This window comes from Hevea brasiliensis, chromosome 1 (assembly GCF_030052815.1).
Source record: "Hevea brasiliensis isolate MT/VB/25A 57/8 chromosome 1, ASM3005281v1, whole genome shotgun sequence".
NCBI classification, from domain to species: Eukaryota; Viridiplantae; Streptophyta; class Magnoliopsida; order Malpighiales; family Euphorbiaceae; genus Hevea; species Hevea brasiliensis.
The window spans coordinates 122,273,177-122,287,049 of NC_079493.1; the positions used below are offsets into that span (position 1 = coordinate 122,273,177).

Below are 13,873 nucleotides of genomic sequence, written 5' to 3' on the forward strand. Positions count from 1 at the left end.
TTCTTTTCTTCGATTTTATTGGACAGTTAGGTCAGAGTCAGCTCTCGGGGTCAATTGACCAAATTGCCCCTCGCCGGTTCATCCCAGTTTGCAAATAATCCAATATTTCTTAGGCTCACGACCTAATTATTTGGTAGCTTATGATTCTTTTTCGTGATTTTCTCTTTTCCACTGTGTTTATAAGGGTCCTAAGGACCGCAACGTCACTTTTTACGGTTCGAAATTTGAGTTTAAAATGACTTCGCAGTCGTTCCCAAGGAGGTCACTCATCGCTGTGACTCTCAGCTCGTTTAACTTCTTATGTTCTGTTTTTCTTATTTATAGTTAACTAATTAAACATTACTAATTATTTATGTTTATGGCTTCTCAAATTGTCTTAAGTGTGACCCTAATCCCATTAATTGTCCGGACCGACACCGGTCACCGAAATAGTGAAATATACCAGGCTATGCAACGAGGGTGTTACAGCCGGTCTAGCCCATAAGTTGGGTCGTGACAGGTTATGTGCAAAATGTGATTAGCGTTCTGATAAGGTTTTCAACAAAATACTATTTCTCTAATTTATATTATTCAATGATATAGTAGTTATATTAATATTTAAATGTTGAAAAAGTAGTTTATGAATTGTTATTTTTCTTAACTCTAATATTATGTTTAAATAAGAGAAAAGAAAATAAAAGAATTCAATGATTGGAAAGAAAAATAACTTTTTTAATTTTTATTTAAATATAAGAGGAAAAATGTTAAAAGAAATTTCTTTTTAAATACTAAAATTAAAATTTTATCTCTAAATATATAAAAAGAGCCAAAACTATAAGGATATTTTTACAATTTTAAATATTTTCCTCTCACTTTTTCCCAATTTAAAGAGAATGGGAGTGAAATCTAATATCTATTTTTCCTTCAATATTTTATTTTCTCCCTATTTTCTTCCTAACCAAATATAAATCAAATGAAAAATAAGGTTATTTTCCTTTCATATTTTTTTTTATTCTTTATTTTTCTTTGATTCAAACACAATTTTAAGAGATTAAGAGAATATTTTAACAAAAATAAAATAAACAATATCACTATTTTTAAATTTAATAATTAATTAATAATTATTTTTATCAAAAATTTCTCTTTAATTATCATATAAATAATTAATAATTAACGGTTAGTTTATAAGTACTAAAAATAACTAATAAGTATTAAAATAGCTAATATTGCCCAACATACCAATATAACTCAATTTGAAAGTATTATTTTAGTCAAATTTTGCATTCATCGTGATATGAATAGACAAAGTTCATACATTTGATAAAAATATAAAGTTTCTTTTTTATTCATTAAAATTCAAGTATGCTAAAATAAAAAATTTATAAAATGCTCTATTTATAATCTCATATATTATTAAAAAGAAATTCCAGAAGTATGTGCCAAACTCCGAGAGTATTAAATAAAAACTCTGCTCCCACGTATAGGAATGCCTCATTAAATTTGTTTAGAAATAAATTTAATTTTAATACACTCAAATTCAAAAACTAAGAACAATTTGAAAAGTCCCTCTTTGACCATCTTGAATTGTGGCTTTGGCATTGAGAGGATGGACATCATTGGAATTCTTGGATAAATAACATTTAGAGACGGCCTAAATTATGGTTTATCTGTTTAATTACTCATGTGCTAAGCACTAATTAGTGCTTTCAGAATTATTATAATCACTCGCCACAGCCCCTTTGTCGGCAAGCTGGTACTTTTTGCTTCGTCGAAGGTTAATGCTTAATTCTTAGCATTTTATTTCTAAATCTACTTATTTTAATTTTTTAATATATATTTTTTTAATATTCTACACTGGAGATGGGTCGGGCCCAGTGGCCCAGCCCAGTCGAAAATAGGCATTCGGCCCAATACGCTCTAAAAACTACCCGTTGCAAACTGACACTCTCCAACGGTCGGAAAAAATGGAATTCAAATTTTTTAAATAAATAGTAATAGTTTTCAACGCCATCCGCATGCTAACGGTCATCCAATCAAATTCACTTTCTGTGATCATAACATCCACAGTCTTCTCTCCCTCCAAAAGAGAGAGGAGGAAAAATATATCCTTATTTCGTTCAGAGCTAGTTACTTCCATCGAAGCCGAGAAAGAGAATTCTTGGGAATGGATGGTTCTGATATGAACGTTTCCTCATCATCGACTCCAAATAAACTCCCTTCTATCTCGAAAGGTAAACCTCTTCTTTCTCTTTTGTTTTTTATCTTTATTTTTATCTCAAAAAATTGAAAAATTAAAGAAAAAAGTGTAGGAATCTGGCAAAAGGATTTTCTTTCATTTAATTTTTTTTTTCCATTTTATTATGTTAAGCAACCAGATGAAAAATAGAAATGCTTGTTCATGTATAGGTGCAGATGAGAATGAGCATAGCTATCAAGAAATGGGACTAAATGTGCAAAACTCAAAGAAACCATCAGCAACAACAACTACAAAGCACTATATGTCACCGACAATATCTGCAGTTTCAAAAGCCAATCCTCCAAGAAAGAAAATCTTAGCTGAAAGGAATGAGTCTCTGCATAATTCTCTCCAAAATGCCTCAATTCTTGATTCAAAAACCATCCAGAAGTCCACTAGTCTTGATTCAAAAACCACTTCTAGCACTGAATTTGATGAGAATGAGCAAAATGCCCTTGTTGATGATCTTTCATCAAAGCCTTATGACCCATTAACTAATTATCTCTCCCCAAGGCCTAAATTTCTTCGCTATAAGGTTAACAGGCGCCAGGAATTATTTCTTAGAAGAGAAAATCAGGAGAAAGAAGGCAAAGATGGGCTAACTATTATTAGAAATGGTTCTTTGGAGACCCAGAAAGGCATTGATAGTGAAGGTAATTTGGCTAGTTCCTGTGGTTCTTTGGCTGCTGGTTTTAATGAAACTAATGTGAAGGAAGAGGGCGAAGAGATTGGTGAAAGTGAAGATGAACTTGAGGAGGTATACGAGGAAAGATGCTGGGGTTTTGGAGGAATACTTAAATTTTTGCTTTTGTTGTCTGTTTTAGTTTTTTCTACTTTATATATTTCTGATATGAACTCTTCTACACCTCCATCTGTTGTACAAGCTGTTACGGGTCTCAAGGATGGGTATCACATGATACAAGATCATGTATATGAATTTGTGAAGAGTCTTGAGAGTGGAAAATACTTCTTGGTTGGCAGAGAAGGAAAGCAAACGAGTTTTGTTGATATAGATGGAATTGAGGAAGAAGAGATGATTGAAGATGTAAAAATAGGAGAAGCAGAACACAGTGATAGGTTGAATGAACTGGTAGAGATAAGTAGTGGAGAAGGCAGAGTTCTAGAGATGGTTGAAGACGAAAAGGAAGGAGTAGTAGATGAACTAAGTGAAGGAGAAGAAAGTGAGGCTGTGCAGATTGTGGAACATGGAGAGAAGGAAATAGTTGACGAGTTGCAGGGACCGGAAGCTGTGGAAGTGCTTCAAATGCCCTTAACGAATGAATCTAGTGTTCCAGATACTTTTGAGAAGGAAAATGAGATGGCGAGATATCCAATCAAAGAAGAAATCTTTGACTGGCAAATGGGTGGAATGGTTATTGATTCTGATGACCATGAAATTCTTATTGATGAAGCAGAAGGTACTCAAAAGGAGGACCTTATCAAACACATAGAAACAGAGTCGATTCTGAAAGCTGTCATTGGGTTTTCTGTCTTTTCTTCAATTATAGCATCTCTGGTATTAGCTCTTCGCTTTAGAAAGAACAGAAATGCAAGAAAGGACAATCATCAAGTTGTTGAACCTTGTTTCGACTCCGTGATAGCTAACAAATGTTGTTCACCGCTTGCTAATGAGGAAGATAAGCACATTGAGCATCCTGTTTCAATTGCCAACTCCAGGTCTCTGATTAATTCACTGGAAGAAGATTACAAACAAACATATGAAAGCCGAGCTCCAACCATTGAGTTGCTTGGTGAGCTTCAGGTTGAAGAAATGAGCAGCTCTCTCAGGAGCTGTGGCATGAAAAACAGGGTGATAGAGAGTGAAGTAAGCAGTTATTCTGTTTCCATGGAGAAGGTGGGGATAGGCAGCAACGCTGCTTCAGTTCCTGTTCGTGTGCAACCAGCTTTATCACAGATCTCAAACATGAATTTGCCTTCATATACTGATGGGAGGAAAAATGTGAAGAAAGAGGTAAGTGACAAGAACTTCTCTATTTCTGTTTATTTAAATTCTAATGAACTCGCTAGTTCCATTGCCTTGATGAAATATACCTGAACACAAATATTTCTATATTTTTTATCATTCCTTGATGATAAAAGAACTGAGTTAAAAGTTAGGGATAAAACTTAGTAATGTAAAGTTAGTAGGAAAATGGAAATTATTCTTAGCTTAACACCATTACAGATGAATATAAAATGTTTTACCCAACAATCATGGTAACCAATTCTCTTCAAATTTATTAATATTTTTACGTTTCTTGCTTGTGTTAAGCAGGACGGAGGGGATGGAGAAGTGAATAAAGTGGTTGTGACAACTCCTCTGAGGCGATCAAGCAGGATCCGCAATCGTTCAATTGCGCATCCCCATGATTATTATTCTGCTGAACCTGCTTCTTCTTATGAAACACCTTTCTCTGTTGTTTCATTTTGCAGCTCCTTCTACTCATAACTATCTTAGAATTAGTCTTGTTTCTTTAACTATAGACTTGGTTAATTTATTAATGTTAATGTAGGAACTCATCCTTGTAGGAATTGAACTAATTATTACTTGATCTTGATCTTCCATTCTTCCTTTTTGACATTATCTATATTTTCTTTCTTGGTCATGTGTTCCCAACCACTAATTAGGGTTCCTGTAGTTATTTTGTAACAAAGATTGCCTTGTCAAATGTTGTTTGCTTAACTAATTAATTAATTCATGCCTACACCAAGTGCTAAGTAATGGGCATGAAGTGGATTCCATTTGCTAGTAGATTATTGATGAAAGATTAGGATAAATTCTTTTAATTGTAGCTTTAAAAAGTATAGCTTCTTATCAAAAAGAGATCTGATAGAAAAGAGAACAAGTTGTTATATATATTATTAACTGATGTAGGTATAAAGAAGAGGTTTAGTTTGTGGGTGTTATGTTATAACAAGAACGTGGATCTCGGACATCCTCTTCATCATGTTCATGGATATCCTTTTGTTCTTGTTCATACACTATCCCAATCTGGTGTATTACTCTAAATTGTAATATTCCATGATCTTCTTCTTCTTCAAGAACACAAGACATACCCCCTCAAGGAAAGCTGTTTACAGTACCTTTGTTTTTTTTTTTGAGAAAAAAAGAGAGAAAAAACTTGCTGTATTGTCTGCAAAATGACATGGGTTGGCTCTCATATCCTTTACAGTACCTTTGTTTTTTTTTTTTTTGAGAAAAAAAGAGAGAAAAAACTTGCTGTATTGTCTGCAAAATGACATGGGTTGGCTCTCATATCCTTTATTATGATTTTTTATCCACAATCAAAAATTTTTTGTTCATTGCTTGTATCTACATCAAGTAAAGCAACTAGAAAACTACTACTACTACACTCACTAAAACTTCTTTTGTACTGGAGCTGGAGGAGGCCTGCTGCTATTTAGAAGACTGCCTCTTCTTGCCGGAAAAGATAAAGAAGACAAACCTCTTGAGACCTTCTTTGATATGATAGCTTTTGGAAGAGTGTATGGTTTGTGGGCATCCAATCCATTCCCATAGCTCTTAGATGCTTTGATCTTCCTCATATAAGGAGTTTCCTTCTTTGGAAGGTCTTCAATGCTTGTTACCCTTGATAGAGATGTAAAAGACTGAGACTTGCCTTGATAATATTTGGATAATCCTCTCCTGCATATAGATGAGGGCAAGATCAATACCAGAAGTGTATTTATACACAAAACCAATAAATAATATTCAAGAAGCAGCTTTTAAACCTAGCTAGATATATGGTAACTATGAAGATCATAATTTATAATATTCTTGTGATCTTCATAGTCTAATATGGTAACTATTCTTGTGAAAGAAAGCTTTAAGAACATGAAGATCATAATTTATAATAGACTTACTTGATGGGTAAATGGGCCATGAGTTCAGAAAATTCAAACAAAGGACCATTGTTAGAATTTGAAGAAGAGGGTAAGGTAGAGGTCGGTGAAGATGCATCATCTACCATATCTGACGAACAAGTTGATCCATTAGAAGTACTTGAATTATCAAGTGAAGATGCGTTGAAGATATTATCATCATCACCTTCCACGATCAGCCATTGATCTTCATGCTTTGCGTTATGCCTACCTTCCTGTTGTGGCGCAGAGGCTAGTACTGGAGCTTGAAGCATTCTTTCTTCACCATCACCCATGGATGAGAGTTCTTGTTCTGAAGAAGAAGAAGAAGAAGAAAGTGCATAAATATTATGTCTCACAACAGCAATGAAGCTTGAGACATTCTTGAAAGAGAACTTATATATACAAATGTTATACGTATGTATGACGAATACATGGATTAGGTTGGTGACTTTTAAGGGAAAAGAATCCATCACAGCTACGGACATGGAGTTTCCATGATATTTCAAGCATATAATAAGATTTTGACTTGGGAAAATAAATTTTTTATTGGTGGAAAAATTGATTAATAAAATAAGAGAGGATAAGTGGGTGGTTTTGATGAAGAAAAATAGTGACACATGGACTAAGTTGCATAGAGATTCCATGAACCTGAAGTAAGGAGTAATGGTAAGGTCATTTTCACAAGTCATCTCGATATATATTTTCTCATTTGCCTTATCTTGAGATTCGATATTATCTGCTCATATGGTTTGAATTGCTTGAGCTTGTCTCCTACAAGGAAAGGATAAGCTTTAAGGACAGATTGAGTCACTGTCTTAATACCCAAATCAAGGCCCTGCTTCTTATTTAATATGGCATGGCAGCCTTCCCTTCTTGTTGTCAAATTATTCAACCTGGAGAATAATTAATAAATAAATATAAAATATTTCTTTTTAGATTTAGAACACAGTGATTTGAAGAATATTATCCTGCTAACTATTGATGGGTTTTTTCCCAACATATTTTGCTTCTTATCTCTTACTTAGGGTTGTCATATTGAATACTATTTATGTGCTTACATATTTATTTAATTTATTATTTTATTTTAATCTCCAAAAAGAAAACTTCATCTAGATAACACATTGTTACCATCTTAAGTAATAATCTAACCCTCTAAGAGTTAATTCATAAATAAAATTTTGTTAGTCTCGTGAAAAATAATTTATACATAGAAAATATTTTTTTAAAAAATATTTTTTATTATTTAATGAAAATATTAAACTAATGAATGTGTATTTATGTCATATATGTATAAGTATTTTTACATTTTAATAAGATTATGAAAATTTTAAAAATGAAAAATGGCTTTTTCTTTTAAAAAAATTAAAAATAACTTAATTTTTTTCTTTAATAAAAAATATTTTCCATTAACTTATTTTCTAAATACTTTAAATATTAAAAAATACATAAAATATTTTTCATGTAAAATAAATAAAGTCTAAATTTATGAATTTTCTTATCTTATTAATTAAGATATTTAAAATTACTATTAAGATATTTATAAATCAACATATTTAAAATAGTTTCAATAAACTTTTAGAAGTAAATCATGGTTGGCTCCAATTGAAAGGCATAATTATCTAATCAATGTAGTTAAAAAAAAAAACAGCATCACATGGTTAAGTATATGATGAATAAAAAAGAATGGTTAATTTGAAAGGTTGCATACTCTAAAAGGTGAAAAGCAAGAAGAGACAAAAAGATAGGATTTAATAAACTAGCTTAGATGTTGCTAAACCAAGGGGTGCCTTTTGGAGAACAAAAGAAAAGGAATGCAATACCATGGGCACACCACTACCCTATCTAATTATTTATTATATAATTCACTAAAATTTTTTATTATATTTAGTTTGGTGTTCTTCATGAAAGTTGTTCTAAATTGTTTAGATTTTTCATTGATATAAATTTCAGGTCAATTTGACTTTTCTACACTGAGTTATGACTATTTGAACAAACACTATTCATTTGGTCATTTTATCCAGGCAGAATGAATGGTACCCGGATTTGGTCAATTTTTAGGTCAGTCTATTGTAGTTTTCTGAGCAGGGTTTCTTCATCAAAGTCGTGCCATTATGTATCTAATTTCATGTCCAATTGACCCTGCACCAATTGAACCTACACAACTCCAGTTATAGCTGCCCAAATCTGTTGGACTCACACCCAGTCCTGCAGCTCACATTAGGCAGCATATCTAACTTCAATTCCCATGGCACAAATCACTTCATTTCATAATCACACATAACCAAATGGTCACTAATTGACCATTAGAACTTCCTTTCACCAATACATGAGCAAAATCTCAAATTTGTGCCCAAACCCTAACTCTACCATTTCAATTCTTCGAACACATACAATCAATGGATCAATTCATACTCCCAATGATGGATACACAAAGTTTAAAGGATTAATTGACATTAACCTTTGTTGGAGAGTTTCTCACACTTGCAAAACCTCTTTGTTTCCTTTCCTTTTTGCTGCCTCAAGTTTACAAAAGGTATAAAGATCAAATTTAGTGAAGACAAGGTAAGGTTTTATGGTGATTTAAGGTGGGATTTGAAGCTTTGTTGAGATGGCAATGGTGGAACACTAGGGAGCCGGTTCGGCCAGCTGAAGAAGAAAGACAATTCTGATTTTTTTTTTCTTAATTCTTATCTCTTTTATTTGTTCTAAGAAGACTTGCTAAATGGTGATTGGTGGGAGGGTTTTAAATGACATCATTATGATGTCATAATTAGGCATTTTATTCATTTTTCTTTTTACTTTCATTTCTACTCACTTCAAATTAATTTTTCATCAACATTGATTCATATTTTATGTCATATAATTTATGTACTTAATTGGATAAATTAGTCAAAAATCATCTCTAAAGACGAAATGACCAAAGTCCTACGTTTGACTTAACGAGCTAAAATTGTGTGTGCCGATTGATTAAATTTTTTTTGTGTTTTCTTAGCATTTTATTATCATTAAAACCCCAATAATCCTTCCCTAAAATCCCAAAAATTATTTCATGGAGTTTTTCCAGGGTTTAGGGTTGCTAACGGCCTTCACCGTCACTTCCCGTTAGGGTCACTCATCGCTGGAACTACGGTTCATTTAATCTTGGTGCATTTCATTTCTAAAAATTTTCCTTAATTTTTCTTATCATTATTTGGTTTATTTATAACTCCTCACTCCAGTCTAATTATGATTCTAAATGTTCTAACTGCCCGGACAGACATTGGTCACCGGAACAGTAGAACATACGGATTAGCTAAAGTGAGAATGTCACAATGTTAAACTAATGAATGTGTATTTATGTCATATATGTATAAGTAATAACACATTGTTACCATCTTAAGTAATAATCTAACCCTCTAAGAGTTAATTCATAAATAAAATTCTGTTAGTCTCGTAAAAAATAATTTATACATAGAAAATATTTTTTATTGTTTGATGAAAATATTAAACTAATTAATGTATATTTAGGTCATATATGTATAAGTATTTTTATATTTTAATAAGATTATCAAAATTTTAAAAATGAAAAATGGCATTTTCTTTTAAAAAATTAAAAATAACTTAATTTTTTTCTTTAATAAAAAATATTTTCCATTAACTCATTTTTCTAAATAATTTAAATATAAAAAAATACATAAAATATTTTTCATGTAAAATAAATAGAGTCTAAATTTATGTATTTTCTTATCTTATTAATTAAGATATTTAAAATTACTATTAAGATATTTATGAATCAACATATTTAAAATAGTTTCAATAAACTTTTAGAAGTAAATCATGGTTGGCTCCAATTGAAAGGCATAATTATCTAATCAATGTAGTAAAAAAAAACAGCATCACATTGTTAAGTATATGATGAATAAAAAAGAATGGTTAATTTTAAAGGTTGCATACTCTAAAAGGTGAAAAGCAAGAAGAGACAAAAAGATAGTATATAATAAACTAGCTTAGATGTTGCTAAACCAAGGGGTGCCTTTTGGAGAACAAGAGCAAAGGAATGCAATACCATGGGCACACCACTACCCTATCTAATTATTTATTGTATAATTCACTAAAATTGTTGATTACATTTTATAAGGTTTATCTCATCTCATCTCATTGGAATCTTTATGCCCTTTTGATATGTTTGAGTGGCTTGCAGTTGTGGCATGCATGATATTTTAACTCTCATTTCATTAATTAATTCATTCCCTTGATCATAGATTATTAATTAATTTATTTATGTGTGTTTTATAATATTAGTTATTTTAACAGTTATTAATTGTTTTAATAATTTTCAACTATTATATATTAATTATTAATAATTAACTATTTATGTGTCTATTGAAATAAAAGTGTTATATACATAGCTTTTGACAAATCCTCTTTTCCCCTTTTTTCACATTACCATTTTTCAAAATCAAATGACTATTATTATATACATATAATATAAACTATTTTGACCATATACCTTAAATTATAGCATATTCAACCCTCTCTATCTTATCAAATGAATTCTTAATATATTATTGTTTGAACCTAACATTTATTATAATTGAGATAGGACTTGAATTTTAATCAAAAGATATAAATTTAATTTAATTATATAAAAGTTTGCTTGATAGAGTTAGTCTAATTAGTTAAAATGAGAGATATTCTTCTTCATTTACCAAGTATACATTTGAATTTGTTATATAACATTTAAACTTTATAATTTTGAATACGATTTTAATATTATTCTTAAAGCACCAACAAATTGCGAAGCTTAAACCTATCTATCTTCTAGAGAGAGTAGAAGACAAGGGTGGCACCAAAGGAAAGTGGTAGGAAGGCGTGCAAGGATAAGGAAATAGACAAGATAGTGCAAGTCACCTACCAAAAATACCCAAAACCCAAAAAGTGGTGAGATGGGCAAGTTAGTCTCCACCACATTATTTTAGGTTACAATCTTATCCATGTTATGTTAGACCTTCAAATCCCATCAATGATCAAGCTATATATTTATTATCTTCTTGATAAGTTTTAATAGAAGGCTTGGTATAATGTTTGTTGGTGTGAGAACCAATCTCTAGCTCCAAAGTGTCATGTTTAGGTTCATTGCAATTATCCTTTATCCCATTTCCTTCATATTTAAATTATGTCTCTATTTGTTTAATTTAATTTAATTTAATAATTAAAAATTTATTATTTACCTAATAAGTGTCGTATTGGAATCTTTATTCTCTCGATCTCCCTATAAAAAGAAAGACATATATCTACCAATATGGACAAGAAATGTATATAGCAAATGTACGGGGAAACGTGGACCAATTGATTATGGTAACATGGCAAGTTTTCCACATATTTTTTGCGTTTAATTAATATTCTTTATCTGTGGAACCGTTGAAAAATTGTTTGTAGGTGCAATATTGCCTCGTTTAAAAAATGGGAAAAATGAGAATTTGGTTGCTTATTTCATTTTTTGAATTTTACTTATTTTAATATTGAATATAGAAACTATGCAAGAAAAAAAGATCTAATAAGTTGAAAGGGAAAATTAAAAGATACATTTTAAATATGTCTTTGATTATTCGTTGAATTGTTAATTTATTGACTTAAATAAATATCTTTTAAAATTTTTATTCTTCATATAATTTTTCTAAGGTCTCAAATGCAAATGAATTTTATTAATTTTATTTTTATTTAAAAAAAACTTTTTTAAAAATTAACATTTTAACCTCTATGATGCCTGAAAAATACAAAATTTTAAGGATCGAAGAATTTCTTAAAATAATAATTCAAGGACTTTTATGTAATTAAAATTTCAACTTTAAGGATTTAAATATGATTTAAGGCCTGTTTGAGATTATGGTTGAAAGTCAGAAAAAATATTTTTTTTAAAAGTATTATTTTAAATTTTATTAAAAAAATAGTTTGGAAGAATCTATATAATTATTTACAAGTTTTTATAGTTAAAATATATCAAATTTAAGTTTTAATTAATTTTTAATAATGTCAAATAAAACCTTAATTTAAAACATCATAATTTTATAATTAGCAAAATTGTTTAAGGGCCCAAGAGAGTTGAACTGAGCTTTGGCAGAGATCAGGCGACGTAGTTTGCCCTGGATGGCGGAAATACATTTTCTATCCAGTATTTTATATATATATATATATATATATATATATATATATATATATATATATATAAGAACCAAAATGTGTATTAAGGCAAACATCGAAGGATCTTTTGTAATTAACTTATTTTTGTATGGAAAATTTATAATTAGAATAGTTTAGTTGGCTACCGTCTTAATTTGATATATTTGGTAGGAGGTTGAATATTAATTACTCTTATAAATTTTAATATTTAAGAGAATAATTATTAATTTAGATCCTTTAAGATTAGTATTTAACTTAGTTCCTCATGATAAACTTTTAATTTTTAAAAAAATTATAAATATTAATAAGGTGAAAAATTAATTTATTATCTTTTAAATATAAAAGTTACAATAATAATAATTATTCCTGTTAATCTCATACTAAATAATAAAAAAAAATAAATCCCATAATTTTTTTAAAAAAAAATAATATAGATAATTAAATGATTTATTTTTTTAAAATAATTTTTTTAGTTTATCCCAATAGACTCACTTGTTGTAACAACAATATATTTTTTTATTTTTCTTTTTAAGAGATAAGGGGTTAGAGTGCGAGAGACTCAAATAAAAGTAATCACTGAATAAATAATAAGATTTTATGTTAATTAGGTGAAAAAAAGAGAAATTTCATATTGTTAAACTAAAAAAAAATTGTGTTTATAATATATAGAATGGTAATTTAAATAAAATTAGAATTAGGGAAACTCATCATGGGCCCAACCTAAACCCCACCCTATTGATTGCCTCAGCCCAATTGAATTGGTTTGAGCAGATTTGAAGTCCGGCCGAATTCTTAAACATAAAAATGCATACATTTTTTATTTTTAAATAATTTTATATATAAAAAAATTATAAAACTATATATATATATTTAACTAAATAAGAGTATCGAATCTAAACAAGACTATTGAAAAAAAAAAAAAAATATCTAAACAAGACCATTTTAATTCATTCGGCTCAACCTATCTCGTAATAAATGAAATGGTAAGATTTAGATTTTTCTTTTAATAGAAAACACACAGGATAAGATCTAAAGATTGATATTAGAGAATAATATTATTAATACCCAAACAACTATATCTTTTTATTAACTTTTTATGCCAATCATGATTTAAAAATTTCGATATTTAAATCTTATTTTATACAGTTTTCTCCTATTATTTAGTTCGTTCTTAAATTTTATTCCGTGTTTTATTTTTACCACTTAATTCTAGTTTGTATTAAAAAATTTTAAAAACTTCTATTTTATTTAAAAAAAATACCCTGCAGTTCATCTAAATTATCTAAATGATATGTATAAAAAATATACCTTCAACCTACAGTTCCTCTGAACAACATTTATAGGTATAGTTTCAGTACTTCCCTGTAAAGGGTCAAGAAGTTGAAATGTTTTTTAAATGTAAGAGAAAAAGAAATAAAAAATTCATTTTAAACCCACAACAAAAAAGTTAGCGAGCGTAAAAGAATCGAAACTATTTAACTTTCCAAGTTCAACGAAGTATACATTGCACCAACACAAACTGGCTTCTCATGATGCACAGCCAAGATTAGCCACGACTACCATTCTATTCAATGCTACTCAGAATTATAAATCTTCTCACCAACTGTTTTTGCAGATAAACCCTAACAGAAGTGA

General features: G+C 29.7%; 2 protein-coding genes across 4 annotated transcripts; one reads left to right on the forward strand and one right to left on the reverse strand.

Moving 5' to 3' along the window:
• The first annotated feature begins 1,982 nt into the window (after positions 1-1,982).
• On the forward strand, positions 1,983-4,821 carry LOC110650330 (uncharacterized). Of its 3 annotated transcripts, none has more exons than XM_058150322.1 (3): positions 1,983-2,210; positions 2,386-4,187; positions 4,488-4,821. In XM_058150322.1, exons 1-3 carry the CDS (start codon positions 2,144-2,146, stop codon positions 4,662-4,664), a joined length of 2,046 nt encoding a protein of 681 aa, XP_058006305.1. In that variant the 5' UTR covers positions 1,983-2,143; the 3' UTR covers positions 4,665-4,821. The 3 variants fall into 3 exon arrangements, with proteins under 3 accessions (XP_058006305.1, XP_058006308.1, XP_058006310.1); XM_058150325.1 differs by having other exon boundaries at positions 4,491-4,821; XM_058150327.1 differs by having other exon boundaries at positions 2,392-4,187.
• A 619-nt stretch (positions 4,822-5,440) lies between these two features.
• Positions 5,441-6,473, reverse strand: LOC110650331 (protein OXIDATIVE STRESS 3). The gene is made up of 2 exons (XM_021805266.2): positions 6,080-6,473; positions 5,441-5,861 (listed from the first exon to the last, which is right to left on the reverse strand). Exons 1-2 carry the CDS (start codon positions 6,370-6,372, stop codon positions 5,573-5,575), a joined length of 582 nt encoding a protein of 193 aa, XP_021660958.2. The 5' UTR covers positions 6,373-6,473; the 3' UTR covers positions 5,441-5,572.
• Between the last annotated feature and the right edge of the window lie 7,400 nt (positions 6,474-13,873).

Coding starts and splice junctions, on each gene's coding strand:
- LOC110650330 (XM_058150322.1), top strand. CDS start 2,144: ATGGATGGTTCTGATATGAACGTTTCCTCATCATCGACTCCAAATAAA. Junction 2,211..2,385: donor ACTCCCTTCTATCTCGAAAG/GTAAACCTCTTC, acceptor GTTCATGTATAG/GTGCAGATGAGAATGAGCAT. Junction 4,188..4,487: donor GGAAAAATGTGAAGAAAGAG/GTAAGTGACAAG, acceptor GCTTGTGTTAAG/CAGGACGGAGGGGATGGAGA.
- LOC110650331 (XM_021805266.2), bottom strand. CDS start 6,372: ATGGGTGATGGTGAAGAAAGAATGCTTCAAGCTCCAGTACTAGCCTCT. Junction 5,862..6,079: donor ATGGCCCATTTACCCATCAA/GTAAGTCTATTA, acceptor ATCTATATGCAG/GAGAGGATTATCCAAATATT.